The sequence below is a fragment of the Camelus bactrianus genome, chromosome 16, assembly GCF_048773025.1.
Source record: "Camelus bactrianus isolate YW-2024 breed Bactrian camel chromosome 16, ASM4877302v1, whole genome shotgun sequence".
Lineage (NCBI taxonomy): Eukaryota > Metazoa > Chordata > Mammalia > Artiodactyla > Camelidae > Camelus > Camelus bactrianus.
In genome coordinates this window covers 59,488,784-59,502,875 of record NC_133554.1, presented here as the reverse complement: position 1 = coordinate 59,502,875, position 14,092 = coordinate 59,488,784, and the positions used below count along the sequence as shown (strand labels likewise).

Genomic DNA, 14,092 nt, shown 5'->3' with positions numbered 1-14,092 from the left:
CTGCGGACCCGCCTCCTCCCGCCTTTTCTCCTGTGTTGTCTGATCTGCTCTCAGTCCCATCCTGTGCAGGGAATTTTCTCACAGATAATGTGTTTTTCATCCCTGAAGATGCTTTTTGGTTCTTTATTTCTGTTTGGTTTGATTTTTTGGTTTTGTTTCTGGGGAGGCGCAGACAATTAGGTTTCTTTATTTTTAGAGGAGGTGCTGGGGATTGAACCCAGGACCTCGTGCCTGCTGAGCACACATTCTCCCACTTGAGCTAGACCCTCCCCCGATTCTTTTTTTTTTGTCTTCCATTTCTCTTCTTTTTACGTTCATGTTTCTCTTTAAGTCCTTGAGCATATTTACGGGAGCTGCCTTGAAGCCCTCGCCTGTACCGGACGCGTGGCGTGTGTCATAGCACCCTTCCTCTCCCTGGCTGAAGAACACTCCTTTGTGTCACGGTTTACTGATTGTTTGCATGTTGGCGGGCGCCCAAGCGTTCCCACGTTTTGGCTGCTCTGAACACGTGCACAGGCATCGGCTCTCTGAGGTCTGCCCCTGGTCGAGGACCTGCTGGCGCTCTTGGCTCTGTGGACCGTGTGGGGACCGGGGCCGCCTTCTGCAACAGCCGCACCACGTCTCACTTTACCACCCACACCCCGGGCAGCTGCAACCTTTACTGTCTACGGTGCGCAAGGCCACGTTTCCCCCTCCCCCTCGCCCACACCTGGCCGTGTCTTTTTATGATAGCCCCCCTAGTGGATGAATAATGGCTTCTTGACCGAAAAGGAAGGGCCCCCAAAACCCCAATAGAAGTTGTTTTGAAAAGCAGTGGTCTTGTCTTTACAAAACCTAGAATAAAAAGAGTTTTCTCGTACTTCTGTCAACCTGCCCCACGTCGAGGACAGAAGGCGGGCAGGGGCGGAGGGGCGGGAAGACACAGCCGGCCTCAGACGCACGGGGAACCATTGGTCCTTGGTTGTAACTTTGCGCTTTCTTTCTCTTTCCTTTTCTTTCTTTTTCCTCTTGTATTTGACAGATGTTTCCAAGGCATTGTGAAGAAGACACAAGTGCAAGTCTTCCATCTAGTGAGATCCAGCGACTACAGGAGCAGAACAGAAGCTTGCGGAACGCTATTGCACAGATGAGGAAAGAAATGGAAGCTCTAAGTGATCAGGTTCTTCCTTCTGCCCGGTTAGGAGGGGAGACCACAGGAGCAAACCCGCCTGGCCCACAGGCAGCAGCTGACGCCCCCATTCCCGGTGAGCAGAAGGGGGACAGGGAGGGTGAGGGCCAGGCTCCTCGGGGTCGAAAACAGGCTTCGTGTGGTGTTTTGCCAAGAACATCCCCTGTAATAAATTCCTGCAACGTCTGACGGCTGCCTTTCCTCCCAGGGAAGGGGTCTGAAGTCAGGTGTTAATATGCAAGACTTTTTACCGATAAGTGGAAGGAACAGCGATGGGGGTCGGGGGCACCGGGCGGTCCTCAGGGGGCACCCGTGCTGGTCACAGCGGGCCCCCGAGGAGCAGCGAGGGGGCACAGCACCTGCTAGGACGGCTGCGCTCGGGACACAGCTGCTGTGTCCCGAGGGACTGGGGGGCAGGAGGCGCCCCCTGCTCGTGCTTGGGCCTCCCTGGGGAGCTCGGCCAGCACGACTCTGGACCCTGCGCTCTGTCTGGGGGCAGCAGGGCGGCCTGAGGGGCGGGCGGGGAGGGCGCAGGTTGAGGGTGAAGGGCGAGGGTGTAAACACATGCGCCCTGTGTTTACTGGTTTTTTTGGAAGGTTACATTCTGGCCCTTGAAGCAGAAATGCAGAATCTAAAGCATAAATTCGAAACACTGGAAGCACAACTGGAGGACGTAACAGACCCTTCGAGGACGTCTGTGCCCTGTGCTGGCCTCCAGCCCAGTGTCCCGGCCCCCGCAGACCCCACCGGTGAGAGTTCTTGTCTCGACGTGCTGTGCCGCTGCCCCAGGGCCGGCAGCCAGGGCCCGGTCCCCCTAAGCCCCCCGTCCCGACCCCTCGCCCTGTCCCCACGTAAATGGTGGGACCCGTCGCCAAAGGCCTTACTTTACAACAAGCTTGCTGGTCAGTCACTTGCTCCATGGCCAGGCCAGCATCACAGGGCCCGTTCTGGTCTCCTTTCTCCTCGCTCTTTGTTTCCTCCTCCAACAGCCGAAGCCTGGCTCCCAACTCCTTCCGCTTCCAGTTCCTAGGTGCACGCAGCCCCCCCGTGGAGGCCTTTCTGCCACCCAGGGGCCCCACCTTCTGTGCCAGGCCCCCCGAACGCCAATGGCCACGCCAGGCTGCGTGGCCCCCCAGGGTCCCCGGATGCAGCCCGGGGCCCCTCTGTGGTTTGTGGGCTTGACTGTCCAGGAGGGAGAGGCAGGCGGGCGGGGCGTCCAGCTACCTCGTCGTCTTGTCCTAAGTTCTGGAAGCCCCCTCCGCCCCGACGCTGGTGTCTCCTACTTCTCTCTCTGGTGTTACTTCCCCTGGTGGAATCTCCAGCGAGACACTGATCACAGCTGGCTTGCTTCCCGATGTTGAAACGTTCAACATTTCACTGTTAGATTTAATACTAACTTTTTTAAAATCAGTCAGATTAAGGACATCCCTCTCAGCTCCTGTTGTAGCACAGACCTCTGCTCTCTCTCACAACTCTGTTGGGCTCTGCTCTGTGTGTTTGGAAGCTTTGCCGTTAGGCGTGTGCTCATTTAGAGCCGTTGCATTTCCAGGGCGAGCCGACCTTCACGTGCGTTTGTGACGCTCTGCTTCCTCCCAGGTCTTCCTCTTGGGCCCGCCCCCCCCACCCCGCGCTGTTCTGACAGGCGTTTGCCTGTGTGTCATCATCCCCCACTGACCTTTAACCCACCTCCCTCTCACACTCCAAGGGAGTTACTCGAAGGGAGTTTCTCGTAGGCAGCAACTAGTTCGGCCAGTTTTTAAACCCATCTTGCTGACACCTCTAGCCGAGGCGCCTGGCCCGTCCGCACCCGGAGGCTGGTGCCACGTTGTAAGCCTATTCTGCCGTTTCCTCTTTGCTTCCTGCCAGGCGCTTGAGTGTCCACTTTAATTCATCTGCGGTTTTGAGTGTGTCTCCCTGGGTGCTTTGCAAACAGTGTCTGCTCCAGAGACCACAGTATACTTACCACAGTCAGCCGGTGTCAGCATGTTGCAGTTTGAGGGGGAGCGTGGGGGCACCACCAGGCAGGCCGCCACGCCCTCATTGCCGCAACTGCCGCGTCTCCGCACGTGGCGAAGTCAGGCAGGGTTTCCATTTTTGCTTTCGACTGTCTAGCATGATTTTAAACCTCAAGAGGAAAAGTGCGGTCCGTTCTCTTACCCGGATCCTTCTCCTCGACTCTTTCCTGATTCCAGGCTGCCAGATGGCCTTCTGTCCGAAGCTCTGTGGTTAGCAGTTCCTTCCAGCAGGGCTGCCGTGACAGACTCCCTTGGTTTTTCGTTCATCCGAGACTTCTTCACCTTCACCCCTGAAGGGTGCAGTCGCTGGTGTGAAATGATGAGTTGACGGTTCTTTGCTCTCAGCACTTAAACTGCACCGTTTTCTTCGGGCGATGGTTCCTTCTGAGAAGCCCGTGCCGTTGGAGTCCTTGTCCCCACAGGTCCAGCGTCACTTAGCTCTGCTGCTCTCGAGAGTTTGCGGTTTCAGAATCGGCTGATGGCGGTCTGGGCATAGGTTCCTTGGCTCATCCGTTTGGACGTTGACTCTGAAGGTGTTTGTCTTTGGCCAGATTTGAGAAGTTCTCAAGCATCACTTCTTCAGGTATTTTTTCAGCTCCTCTCTTTCCTTTCGGGGCTCGAGCGGCGAGAGCGTTGGACCCCGGTGTCTGTCCCGGTGTTCTCTCCGTTCTCAGGCTGGAGAATGTCTGTATCTTCAGGTTCTCCTACTGAGCCCATCCAGGGAGATTTTTACAACATTTCAGGTTTAAAATTTCCATTTTTTCCCTTTGTATCTTGCATTCCTTTGCTGAAACTTCCGTTTTTACCACTTGCCCTAAGGGTGTGTCAGATTGCCTGTTGGGGCAGCTTTAATTCCACAGTCACCTTGCTGCTGTCTCTTCATTCGAGGGGAGGTTTTCCTTGCTGTTGATCCATTGAGGAGCTTGGATTCTGCCGTGGACGTCTTGAGGATCACGTCGTGGGGCCCCGGCCCTCGCTGAGCCTTTTGCAGCTCTGTTTCTTTCCCACCGGCAGCTGCGGGGCTCCCTTTTCCTGGTCTCAGCTTGGTGGTGTCTTTGGCCTGTGCAGGAAGACGGGCCGGGGGGGGGGGGACTCCCTGCGGCCCGGCCCCTGAAGCCCGAGCCCCCAGCCTCCCTGCCTGCTTTCCCTCACCATCCGGAACCTCCTCCCGGAGCAGAGCGTGCGGTGTCCGGGGCTCCCGCTGTCCTAGGGGAGGGCGGGTGGGGCACACGAGAGGCTTCAACTGGTCTGCGGTGTGAAAGCAGCCCTGCGTCTCCGGAGTGAGCTCAGCGGGGCCTCCGCCAGCGCTTCGCTGAGAACGAGCGCGTCCACGCTCCCGCGTGAGGCTGGCCTGCGCCTCCCCTGCCTTGCGGTGTCCACGTCGGGGTTCGGAGTCGGGGTTGTTCTGGCCTCGCAGACATGTTGGGAGAGGCCCCTCTTCCTCTGCTTTCTGGAAAAGCTTGTGTTAGACCTAACGCTAATTTTTCCATAACCAGTGGACAGACTTCAATCGTGAAACCAGCTGGGCAGAGAATTCTCCTTGTGGGAAGATTTTAAACTGAGTTCGGGCTTTTTCACAGGTTTAGGGCTGTCTAGATTTTCCTTTCTGTGTCATTCTTTGATGTTATATTTTGCTAGAAAATTGTCTGTTTCATTTAAACTTCCAAAAACTTGGCGTAAAGTTGCTTATGGGAGTGTGTTCTCCGCAGGGCTTCAGAGCCTCCGGGCTCTAGAGCAACAGCCCTTCCGTTTGCTGCGCTGTCTCCGTCCCTGTTTCTTGGCCGGCCTCTCCCGGGTCCTGACTTTTGCAAAGAACCGCCGCCAGTCTTGTCCGCCCTGCCGCACACAGCTTCCCGTTTCCACAGCATTTAGTGTCGGCTTTGTCCTGTCCTTCCTTCCACTCTGGTTGTCTTTTTTTCCCCTCATTTTTGACATGAATGTTCAGCTCATTTATCTTCCTTCTTTTCTAAAATAAGCTTCTACGCCTAAATAAATAATAAATAGTTTTGAAAGGATGCTTTAGATGCATTCCTTAAGTTTTAATAGTCATGCTTTTGCGATAATTCAGGTCGAAATTTCTGACGGCCATTGTGATTCCTTCTTTGAGCTGTGGGCCACACAAGCACTGTGACCCCAGCCAGCCAAGTGACTGGCGGTCGTGCAGACTTGCCCCTGCCGGACACCAGCTGGGCAGGCTGGGGTTTCTCTCTGCAGAGTCCCGCTTTCCCAGCGCAGGGAGTACTCTTCACGGGCAGCACCTCTCAGTCTTTGTTGGGACCCCACCATGCCCGCGAGGTCTGGGGGACAGTGGGCCAAGAGGCCACGCCTGCACCCTGGTGACGGGATGCCCAGCTCCGCGGAGGTTGGTGGGGGAGGCCCTGGGCTCGGGGAGATGTGTCTGACTCATCTGCTGTTCCTGCAGGAGGAGCTGCTTTGGGCCGTGGTGCATCCACGGGGCTGGCGCTCAGGCGGCTTCGAGACAGGGCACATCTCTTGAACTTCCTGGTGGCGCGACTCAAACAGAAGGTACGGCCACGCTGATGCTCAAGCTGGGGGTCTCCTGACCAGAGAGGGACCTGGCCATGACCTCTCTGTGCCTCAGGGTCCCTCCCAGGAAGGGGTCACGGTAGGGGCAGCCGCTTCCCCTCCTGTGTGTTCCTGGAGGGCACGCGGTGAGGTTAGGGAGCCTGGGGGACACAGGGGCAGTGCCTGTGGTTGAGCACTCGGAGCCCGGTCTCTGCCTGCCCTGGCGGGTCCCTGGGCCCGAGCCATGCGGGAGCCCACGGCATGAGTGCCGAGCGCAGTCCCCGCTGCCGTCTGGAGCCCTCGGTGGACGCTGGCCCTTCTGCTTCCTGTGCAGACGGGCCAGCGGGACAGGCTCCAGCTGGCACCACAGCCCGCGCCTTGCTGCTGCTAATTCACAGTAGTGCTTATTTTAGTGGGGTTCTTTAACTGTGCTAAAACATACACAACAAAGGTCACCATTTTCCCACATACAGTTCAGTGATGGCGAGTGTAGTCACTGCTATGTAAGCGTCACCGCTGTGTTCCCAGAGCTTTTCATCACTTGCACAGAAACCCTGTCCACGCTCAACGCTGACGCCCCGCTCCCCCCACCAGCCCCGGCCCCTCTGCTCGTTCTGTCTCTACACCTGCTCCTCCGGGAGCCTCCACGTGGAGTCACGCAGAATCTATCCGCCTGTGACCGGCTCACTTCACCCAGCGAAAGGTCCTTGAGGCTCATCCACGTGTAGCCCGTGTCACAACCTCGTTCCTCTGGAGAAAGGAGGACACCCCGTGCTGCCATTCCCCCAAACTGCTGGGCCCTGGGGCGCCATGGACGGGCTGCGCAGGTGTCCAGGTGCACACGTGGGTGGAGCTGCCAGGTTGCAGGGTAGTTCTGTCATTAACTTTCTGAGGACCCGCCAAGGGTTTCTGCAGCGCTCCACCCCCAGCTGCGCGTGGGGAGCTTCCAGCGAGTGGTCCTCACCTGCACCGGCCCCTGGGTCCTCCGGACCGCAGCTGTCCCCGCCGGCCCGAGGTGGACCTTGACGCGGTGTGATTTGCATTTTCCTGGTGGAAAATGACGTTGAGCATCTTCTCACGTGCTTATTGGCCATTCATCTGTCGTCTTTGGAGAAACGTCCGTGAATGTCCTCTGCCCACTTCTGACCGGCTTGTCTGTCTTTTTATTGTTCAGTTGCCAGAGTTCTTGGCATGTCCTGGACACAAGGCCCTTGGCACATGCGCTTTGCAGAATTCCTCTCCTGGTCCCTGGCTCGTCCTCACAGTCTCGATAGAGCCCTTGGAAGCGCAGTTCTCACTGCTGGTGCTGCGGGGTCACACGTCCTGCTGCCTTTGCACCTGTGTTTCCCGTGAGGCAATTTTCACATGTCCTTTTAAGTCCACGAGTACATGAAACACCATCCCGTAGGCCCTGCGTCTTCCGTGACACAGCTCCTGGCTGGTGAAGACCACACTCTGAGCTCTCCATCCCCTGCAGGGAGCAGGCCGCGCGCGGAAGTCAGACGCCCTGTCGTGGCTGAAGCACGTTTGTGCTGCTGTGACGGAGGCGAGTGCGCCCCCTTTCCTGCTTCTGTCTGTGGGGCTGCAGACCTCCGTCACCCACCACACGCGAGGGGAGGGTGGTCTTCAGGTCTGTGGCCTTTCCCAGTTCTGCCCCACCGTCGCCAAACAGGAAGTCAACGGTTAAACGAGAGCTGTGATTTTCTCTTGGTGCCCATGAAGGTTACCTGAGGAAGACGGTCCGCCTAGAAGTGCCGTTAGTTTCTTACTTGCCAGTGTCTGTGTATCAGATGGTCACCTTTTCCAGTGTGTCTGTGACAAAGAATGAGACACTCACCACGAGTCCTGTGTAGGAGTCCCCGGAGCAGGAAGGTCACATTTCTTTCACTGAGAATCGAACGGGCCAGTCGAGGGTGCGGAGAGGTGTGCCCGTCCCCCTGCCTGTCCTTCCCCCCGTCATCGGGAGAGGCGCTGCAGGCAGGGCTGGCCGGGCTCTGGCCGGGCCCCTGCGTCGGGGTCTCCTGGCCGCCCTGCAGCCCCCAGCTCGTGCCCCCGGCCAGGCTTCTCCTGCCCCTTCAGTCTACCTCGGCCTTTTGTCTGCTTGCCAGTTGTCCTCTCCCTTGGGACAGGCTTAGGACTTCGTCTGTCCATGCCTCCCGGGACTGGAGCCCAGGAAGAGGGTTTTGAGGCCTCTGTCCAGACCCATCCGTGCACAAACCCTCCCCGACCAGCCTTGGGGTCCAGTGTGTGGGCGCTGCTGCAGGTGCCCACATCCCCATGTGCCCACTCTGGGGGCGTGAGTGGAGCTGCCTGGGGGCCTGGCCCAGGGGGGCCAGAAGAACAGCGGCTTTGGTGGTGGGGGTGTGGGTCTGCGGGTGGTGGAATTAAGCCAGAGAGGAGACTGGCAGGCCTGTGTTCTTCTGGTTTTCCTGTCCTCCCCAAAGATCTGCTCCAGAGCCGATGTCCTCCTTCCTAACACTGACTCTAAAACGGTCTTCCAGGTGCTGCGGGGGCCCCTGGACAGGGACACCATCCAGCGAGAGCTTCCCCACGAGCTGGACCAGGTGCACCTAGAGGTTTTGCAGCTGCGGAAGCAGGTGGCCAAGCTTGAGAAGCATCTCGGGTCAGCCTGGAAGGAAGGCGGGGGCGCATCCAGCAGGCAGCAGCCGCCTTCCTCAGACACCATGGCCCTTGGGGGAGAGGTAGGTGCCCTCCCGGCTGTGCCCCGCGTCCCGTCGGCCGGCCGGGGTTCTCCCCTGTGGGCGCCCTGCGTCCCAAGCGGGGCTGGTCTTGAGGACAGGTCGGCCGGCGGTGGGCCTGCCCCGCTCTCCCTCCGTCTTCCCCGCCTGGCTCTGCGTCGGGGTGGCTCCTGCACAGACACGCTGCCCTCCAGTCTCAGAAGTCTCTCCATTTAAAGCCAGGCAGGAAGCCTGCACATGTGAAGGGGGCTCTTCTGTTTCCTCTGACACAAGAGTCCTCGACTGTGCACTTCGAGGGCCTGTGAAGCCCTGAGACGGATGCCAGGCTGTGGCTCTCGCTTCCAGAGGCTCCTCGTGGGTGGGCTCCAAGGTCCTCGAGAGCTTCTGCCCGGAGCAGGGGAGGCCCGGCCCCCTGGCGTGGGTGCCCTGGACTCTCCTGTCCTGGGCCTGCACCTAGTGCCAGGGCAGCCTCGTGGCTGGGGTGAGCCAGGGTCCCAAGCCCTGGAGGGAACACCATGGCCGCGCATATACCCGGGCCACCTTCCCGCCCGGCGTGCACCGGGTGGAAACGCTGTGAAGACCGGCATCCAGACCCGCCCCTTGAGACAGACAGCCGCCTGTGGTCACCCGCGTTGCCTGTGTTACCTGGGCTTGCAGACAGTGACCTGCTAATGACCGAAGGTTTCAGGGCAGTAAAGTGACATCTGGAAGATGCTGGGGGTCCTCAGGCAGAAGCAGCTTGGGTCACGTGTGTCCCAGGGGCTCTCGGCCCACAGGCCGGGCTTTGAGGGCGATACTTAGGGACACAGGAGCGCCAGGGCTCCAGGACCTACTGTCAGGGGCTGGGAGGACTTGGATGGGAGAGGCGGCCTACAGCCCTTTCTGGCTCAAGGAACACGAAGGGGCCAGCCGAGCCGTGGTGGGGTGGACTTGTGATGAGTGCCTGCTGCGGGGGGCAGGCAGGCGCTGGGGAGGGGGCACCAAACCCTCTGTACTGTCTCCCAGGACCCCAGACCTCCCTGTCACTCAGGGTAAGTCCAGGGGCGCCGGGCCCGGCTGGGCAGCAGGTGCCAGCAGCGATGCCGCCGCTGCTCCCGGTGCCGCCGGGGCCCTCCCGTAACTCACCGGTCCCGCGGAGGGCCGAGACCGTGCACGTGAGAGGAAGTTAAACCCCAGCTGTTGAATCCCAGGGCAGCAGGGCTGGGAGCTGAAGCAACATGAGGCCGCATTGCTGTCCCAGGGCGGGTGGGAGAGCGAGCTCTGGGGCCTTAGTTTCTGCACGACTACCAGGGTCCCACGCCCCTTCCAGGTCTCACCATCCTGTGATTTTAGTGGGTCTCTCCCGGGTGAGAAACTGGAGGCACAGAAAACCTTCCACCTGGCCCAGACCCACCCCTGCTCCCAGCCATCACAGCCCAGCGGGTGTGGTGCCCGGAGCAGAGGGTGCGGGCTCCGGGCTTCCAGGACCGGGCGAGGCGGTCAGGAGGGCCAGGATGCCCTGTGGGCTGGGGTTGGAGTCTCCAGAGTGAAAGCTGGGGTTAAGATGGAGGTGTTCACACACCCGGCTCTGCCCACTGGGGCCCGAGGGGCTGTCTGCCGGCGGTGAGCACTCCCTGGGCCCGGAGCAGGATCCTGAACTTCTGGCTCTGCTGAGAGTAACCAGGGTACATGGCTGGTCCCACCATGGAGACATGACAAGGAGGCAGGAACCAGCCTGCAGGGGTAGAGGGCTCCCAATGACCTGTTCCAGGCCCATCAGTCCCAGAGCCAGGGTCACAGTGCAGTAAGACAGGGAATCAGTCACGCCGGTGCAAGTGTGCGGACAAGGAAGGAAAGGAGGACAGAAAGCCCTTCCTCACTGACCAAGTCGGCTGCAGATGGGCAGTGGGAAGGCCTCAGTGGATGCTGGACAAGCTGTTTGAGTGGTGGCACCCGCACATTTGTTTTCATGGAGGTGCTGGGGATGGCACCAAGGACCTCGTGCATGCTCAGCACACGCTCTGCCCCGATCTATGCCCACCTCTACCCCCAAATTCTTAGTCGCAAAAGGGAAACAGTGCCTTTCCAGTAGGGTAGCCTGTGGACCCCCCCCCCAACCGAGGAATCCGCTCCCACTGCCAGTGCAGGACAGACGGACACAGCCTCACTCCAGAGTCTAAGCACAAAGCTTCAGACAGGCCCAGACCCAGGACACACTGAAGCCCACAGACCGTCCTGCTGGGGGACTGAGGGCACCAGGAAGGATGCTTGCTGGACTGCTGGGCAGGTGCCCGTGGGCTGTGCTTTAAAATCACACCACCACGTCCCTGGGAAGCTTCTGGTTTGGGTCACAGGTTACTGTGAAGACGTGCTTGCTTTTGGGTGGCGCACGTGGACGTGCTCAGGTGTAAAGGCACACGACGCCTCCAGCTTACCCTCCAGTGTCTCGGGGAGGAAGGTACGTGGCGGCTCTGCGGGCCTGAGACCCTGCCCCACGAGGCCCGTCCCCCGCCGAGAAAGTCAGGGACCTGCTGACCCCAGGAGCTCCCCACAGCCACAGGAGACCCTGGGGGGCAGGCGGCTGCAGCCTCCTGTTTCTCGGCCCAGTGTCCCTCGGCCTAGTGCCCACTCAGGCCCCGCCCTCCTGCCGGCCGTGCTGCCGGGTCCCCGGGCCTCCCCCACCACTGGGGGGCAGTATTGGCTGGCAATCCCTCCCGCTGGCTCTGCCTGGAAGCTCGGGACCTGCTGCCTCTCCCCAAGCCTTGGCCTGGCCTCCCGCCTCTCTTCTCCCTGGAGCCCACTCCCTCCCCACCTCCCTCTGGGAACAGAATCGTCATTAGGACCCTTCAGCTTTTCCTCCGCATTGCAGACATTTCCCTCTGGCTGAGATGCGGGACCAGCGCTCAGCGCAGGCGAGGGAGGGAGGGCGGGTGGGTGGACAGGGTGGGACCCCAGACCCTAAACACAGCGGTTCAGAAGCTCCTGGGTGTCTCAGGCCATCATGAGCATCTTGTCCGTGCCGGGGAGCTTCTGGAGTCATCAGAATAGGCTTCATCTTGCCAGGAACTGAGCTGAAGAGAGGTGGATCCCCTGCCTGCAGCCCCCGCCCCCGTGTGGCCATGGTGATCAGAACCTGAGCTGATCAGAACCTGAGCCGTCGAGACCAGGGCTCAGCCCCCAGCCCAGCGCCGTCCTGGACAGTCCCAGCTCCTTGGCTCTGTCCGGGCTGACTCTGGGGTGGGGGCGGGGGCGCCTGCTTTTGAGATTTTCAAATCTCTGGGTGTTCTGAGGTTTGCAGAGTCTCTGTTTTCAGTATTGCCCTTTCTTGACTTAAAATAACACGAGACCCCAACAGCGTGTCCCTGTAGAGGATCAGCCTTGGAGGGTGTCCTGGCCAGTCCCCCAGAGCCAGGCTACACACCTGGAAGCTGGGAGGCATTCCCGGCGGATCAGCTCAGCCACCGGGGCTTGTGCAGCCCCGTATGTGAACCCACACCTCCGAGACCCTGCCGGCCTGCGGCCCAGCTCACGTCCTGTTCCCTGGAGCCCCTGAGCCGGCCGGCCCGGGGCTGCGGGCGGAGGACATTCTCTGAGCCCCCGCCGTGCGGTGTCACCTCCACGCCCTTCATGCCGCAGTCAGGCACATGGGAAGCAGCGTCATGCTGTCACCTTGGCTCCCAGGCCACCCGAGGGCACGGGCGCCTGCCAGCCCTGGAAGGGACACCAGGAAGCAGGGCCGGGACAGGGCGTGCTGGTCTGTTCCAGGGGCGCAGAGCCGGTTCCTCGTTAGGCACCAGCTTGCGGGCCGGGTCTGCGTGGTGTGGCTTTTCACAGGTGTTGGAGTGGCCAAGCCTAAGTAGGCCACCTTCTTCCCTCGGGGCCTTGGGCCTTGGACACCAGGCTCTCCTGGGCCCCCGCCCAGACCAGAGGCTGCCGCACAAGGTCTCCTTTTCCCTCTCTCCCCGACACCCCACCCCGTTCCAAAGGCCCCTCACACCTGAGGGTGTGACCTCGCATCTGCGTAGGAGCCACACGGTTGGACCTCAGGTCCAGACTGGGGTAGTGGGGGCACTAGTGGGACATGGGGCCGCACGGTGCTGCCCAGCGAGGGGACTCAGGCCTCCGTGTTGGCCCAGGGCAGCCCCAGGCCTAGAAGCTAAGGCCCCAGGAGACTGCCGCTCCCTCCCTCAGCCTCCTTTGCTTTATCTCTGCACCTTTGTCAGGGTCAGGGTGGTGGGAACCCTGGGCGGGCCTGCAGTTGGGGACAGTGACGGAGACGTGGAGCCAGGAGTCTGGACACACGGGGCCGAGAGAAGGCAGGGCGCTGAGTGAGCGAGGCCAGAAGTTCCCGGGGCGGGAAGAGGAGAGGGAGGCTGGGGTCCCAGCACAGGCCTCCTGCAGGGTCTCTGTCAGCCCCCTTCCACACCAGGAAGGCAGCACACGGGTGGCCGGTGACCACGGGGCCCCGCAAAGGGGTCCGATCACGTGTGTAGCCCCCACGGTCCAAGGGCACCACTGGAGGCCAGGTACGGGTGCCCACTGGCTCCTCGTCTTCGCTGGAGCAGGGCACACGGAGTGACCGAGGGCGACAGGCCTTGGCCTGGGAGACTCCAGGGCCTTCCTCACCCCCGTGAGAGAGAAGGCCCCAGATGCCTGGCGGGTCTCTGTCTCGCTGCTGGAGCGGGAAACACTCGTCCCTTTTGTCTGTCGTGCTGGAGGGGCGTCCCCCGTGGTGCCAGTTCTGGGACAGCAGTCAGGCGGCAGCCCCACCGTCTGCAGCCTCACCTCCGCCACACTCGTGTCCCCTTTTCCAGATGAGGGCTTGTTCGACACTGACTGACGCGGGGGTTTGTTCACAGGGCGGAGACGCAGGACCCGCGGGGACCGAGGACCAGGGGGCGCAGACCCCGAAGGCCGTTTCCCTGCCTCAACTGCAGAGGAAACTCAAGGAGGCAGCCAGGAAAATCCTGCATCTGCGCCAGGAGAAGGAGCAGCTCCTGGAGATGGGGAACCGGCTCCGCGCAGAGCTTGGCCACCTCGCCAGTGAGTCCCACCCGGAGTGCCGCCTGCCCCGCTGGGTTCCCGCACGGTGGATACAGAGCGCCCAGAGGTGCCCTGGGAAGGGGGTGCCCAGCGGAGGTGGGGGCCTGACCCAGACCACCCGAGAGCCGGAGGGGGAGCAGAAGCCGCCCGCAGGAGTGCGGCCAGGCGGGGCCCCGCTCAGAGCCCTGTGAACCCACTCCCCTGGCAGCGTGTGTGAGCGGAACACGGCAGGTCCCTGTGGCGACTGCAGAGGCGGCCTGTCCCCAGGGCGCTCGGGCCGTGCCCTCTGCCCCTGCTGCCTGTGTCCAACAGCCCTTAGGGCTCCATTTCTTTTCTTAATCCCATCGGTTCCCCAGCCGCGTCTAAACTTTGCTGTTCTTTGCCCTTGGCCTCCAAGCCAAGCCCTGCCTCTGCCAGGGTGACCTCCCGGACCCCCGAGGCCCAGACCTTCCTCCTGCTCCCTCTGGCTTTCCTTCCAATGAACTTGTTCCGTGAACTATGTCTAGCGTGCAAGAAGAGGTCCTGGGTTCAATCCCCAGTGCCTCCAGTAAATAGACAAATAAACAGGCCTAATCTCCTGCCCCCCCAAATTTAAAAAACAGCTAGACATGGGAAAGTCAAAGATCCACAGATCTGATGTCATTACATTTTAAAACATCTCT

General features: G+C 60.6%; 1 protein-coding gene across 15 annotated transcripts in view; it reads left to right on the top strand.

Moving 5' to 3' along the window:
* Window positions 1-14,092, top strand: part of CCDC57 (coiled-coil domain containing 57) — a 73,010-nt gene that overhangs the window by 28,515 nt on the left and 30,403 nt on the right. For 11 of the 15 annotated variants that reach the window (XM_074344016.1, XM_074344014.1, XM_074344027.1 and 8 more), the window contains 5 exons: window positions 1,022-1,244; window positions 1,765-1,917; window positions 5,606-5,709; window positions 8,211-8,411; window positions 13,247-13,430. In XM_074344016.1, coding sequence (XP_074200117.1) covers window positions 1,022-1,244; window positions 1,765-1,917; window positions 5,606-5,709; window positions 8,211-8,411; window positions 13,247-13,430 — 865 coding nt within the window. The other 4 variants (XM_074344020.1, XR_012499703.1, XM_074344025.1 and 1 more) reach the window with 4 other exon arrangements.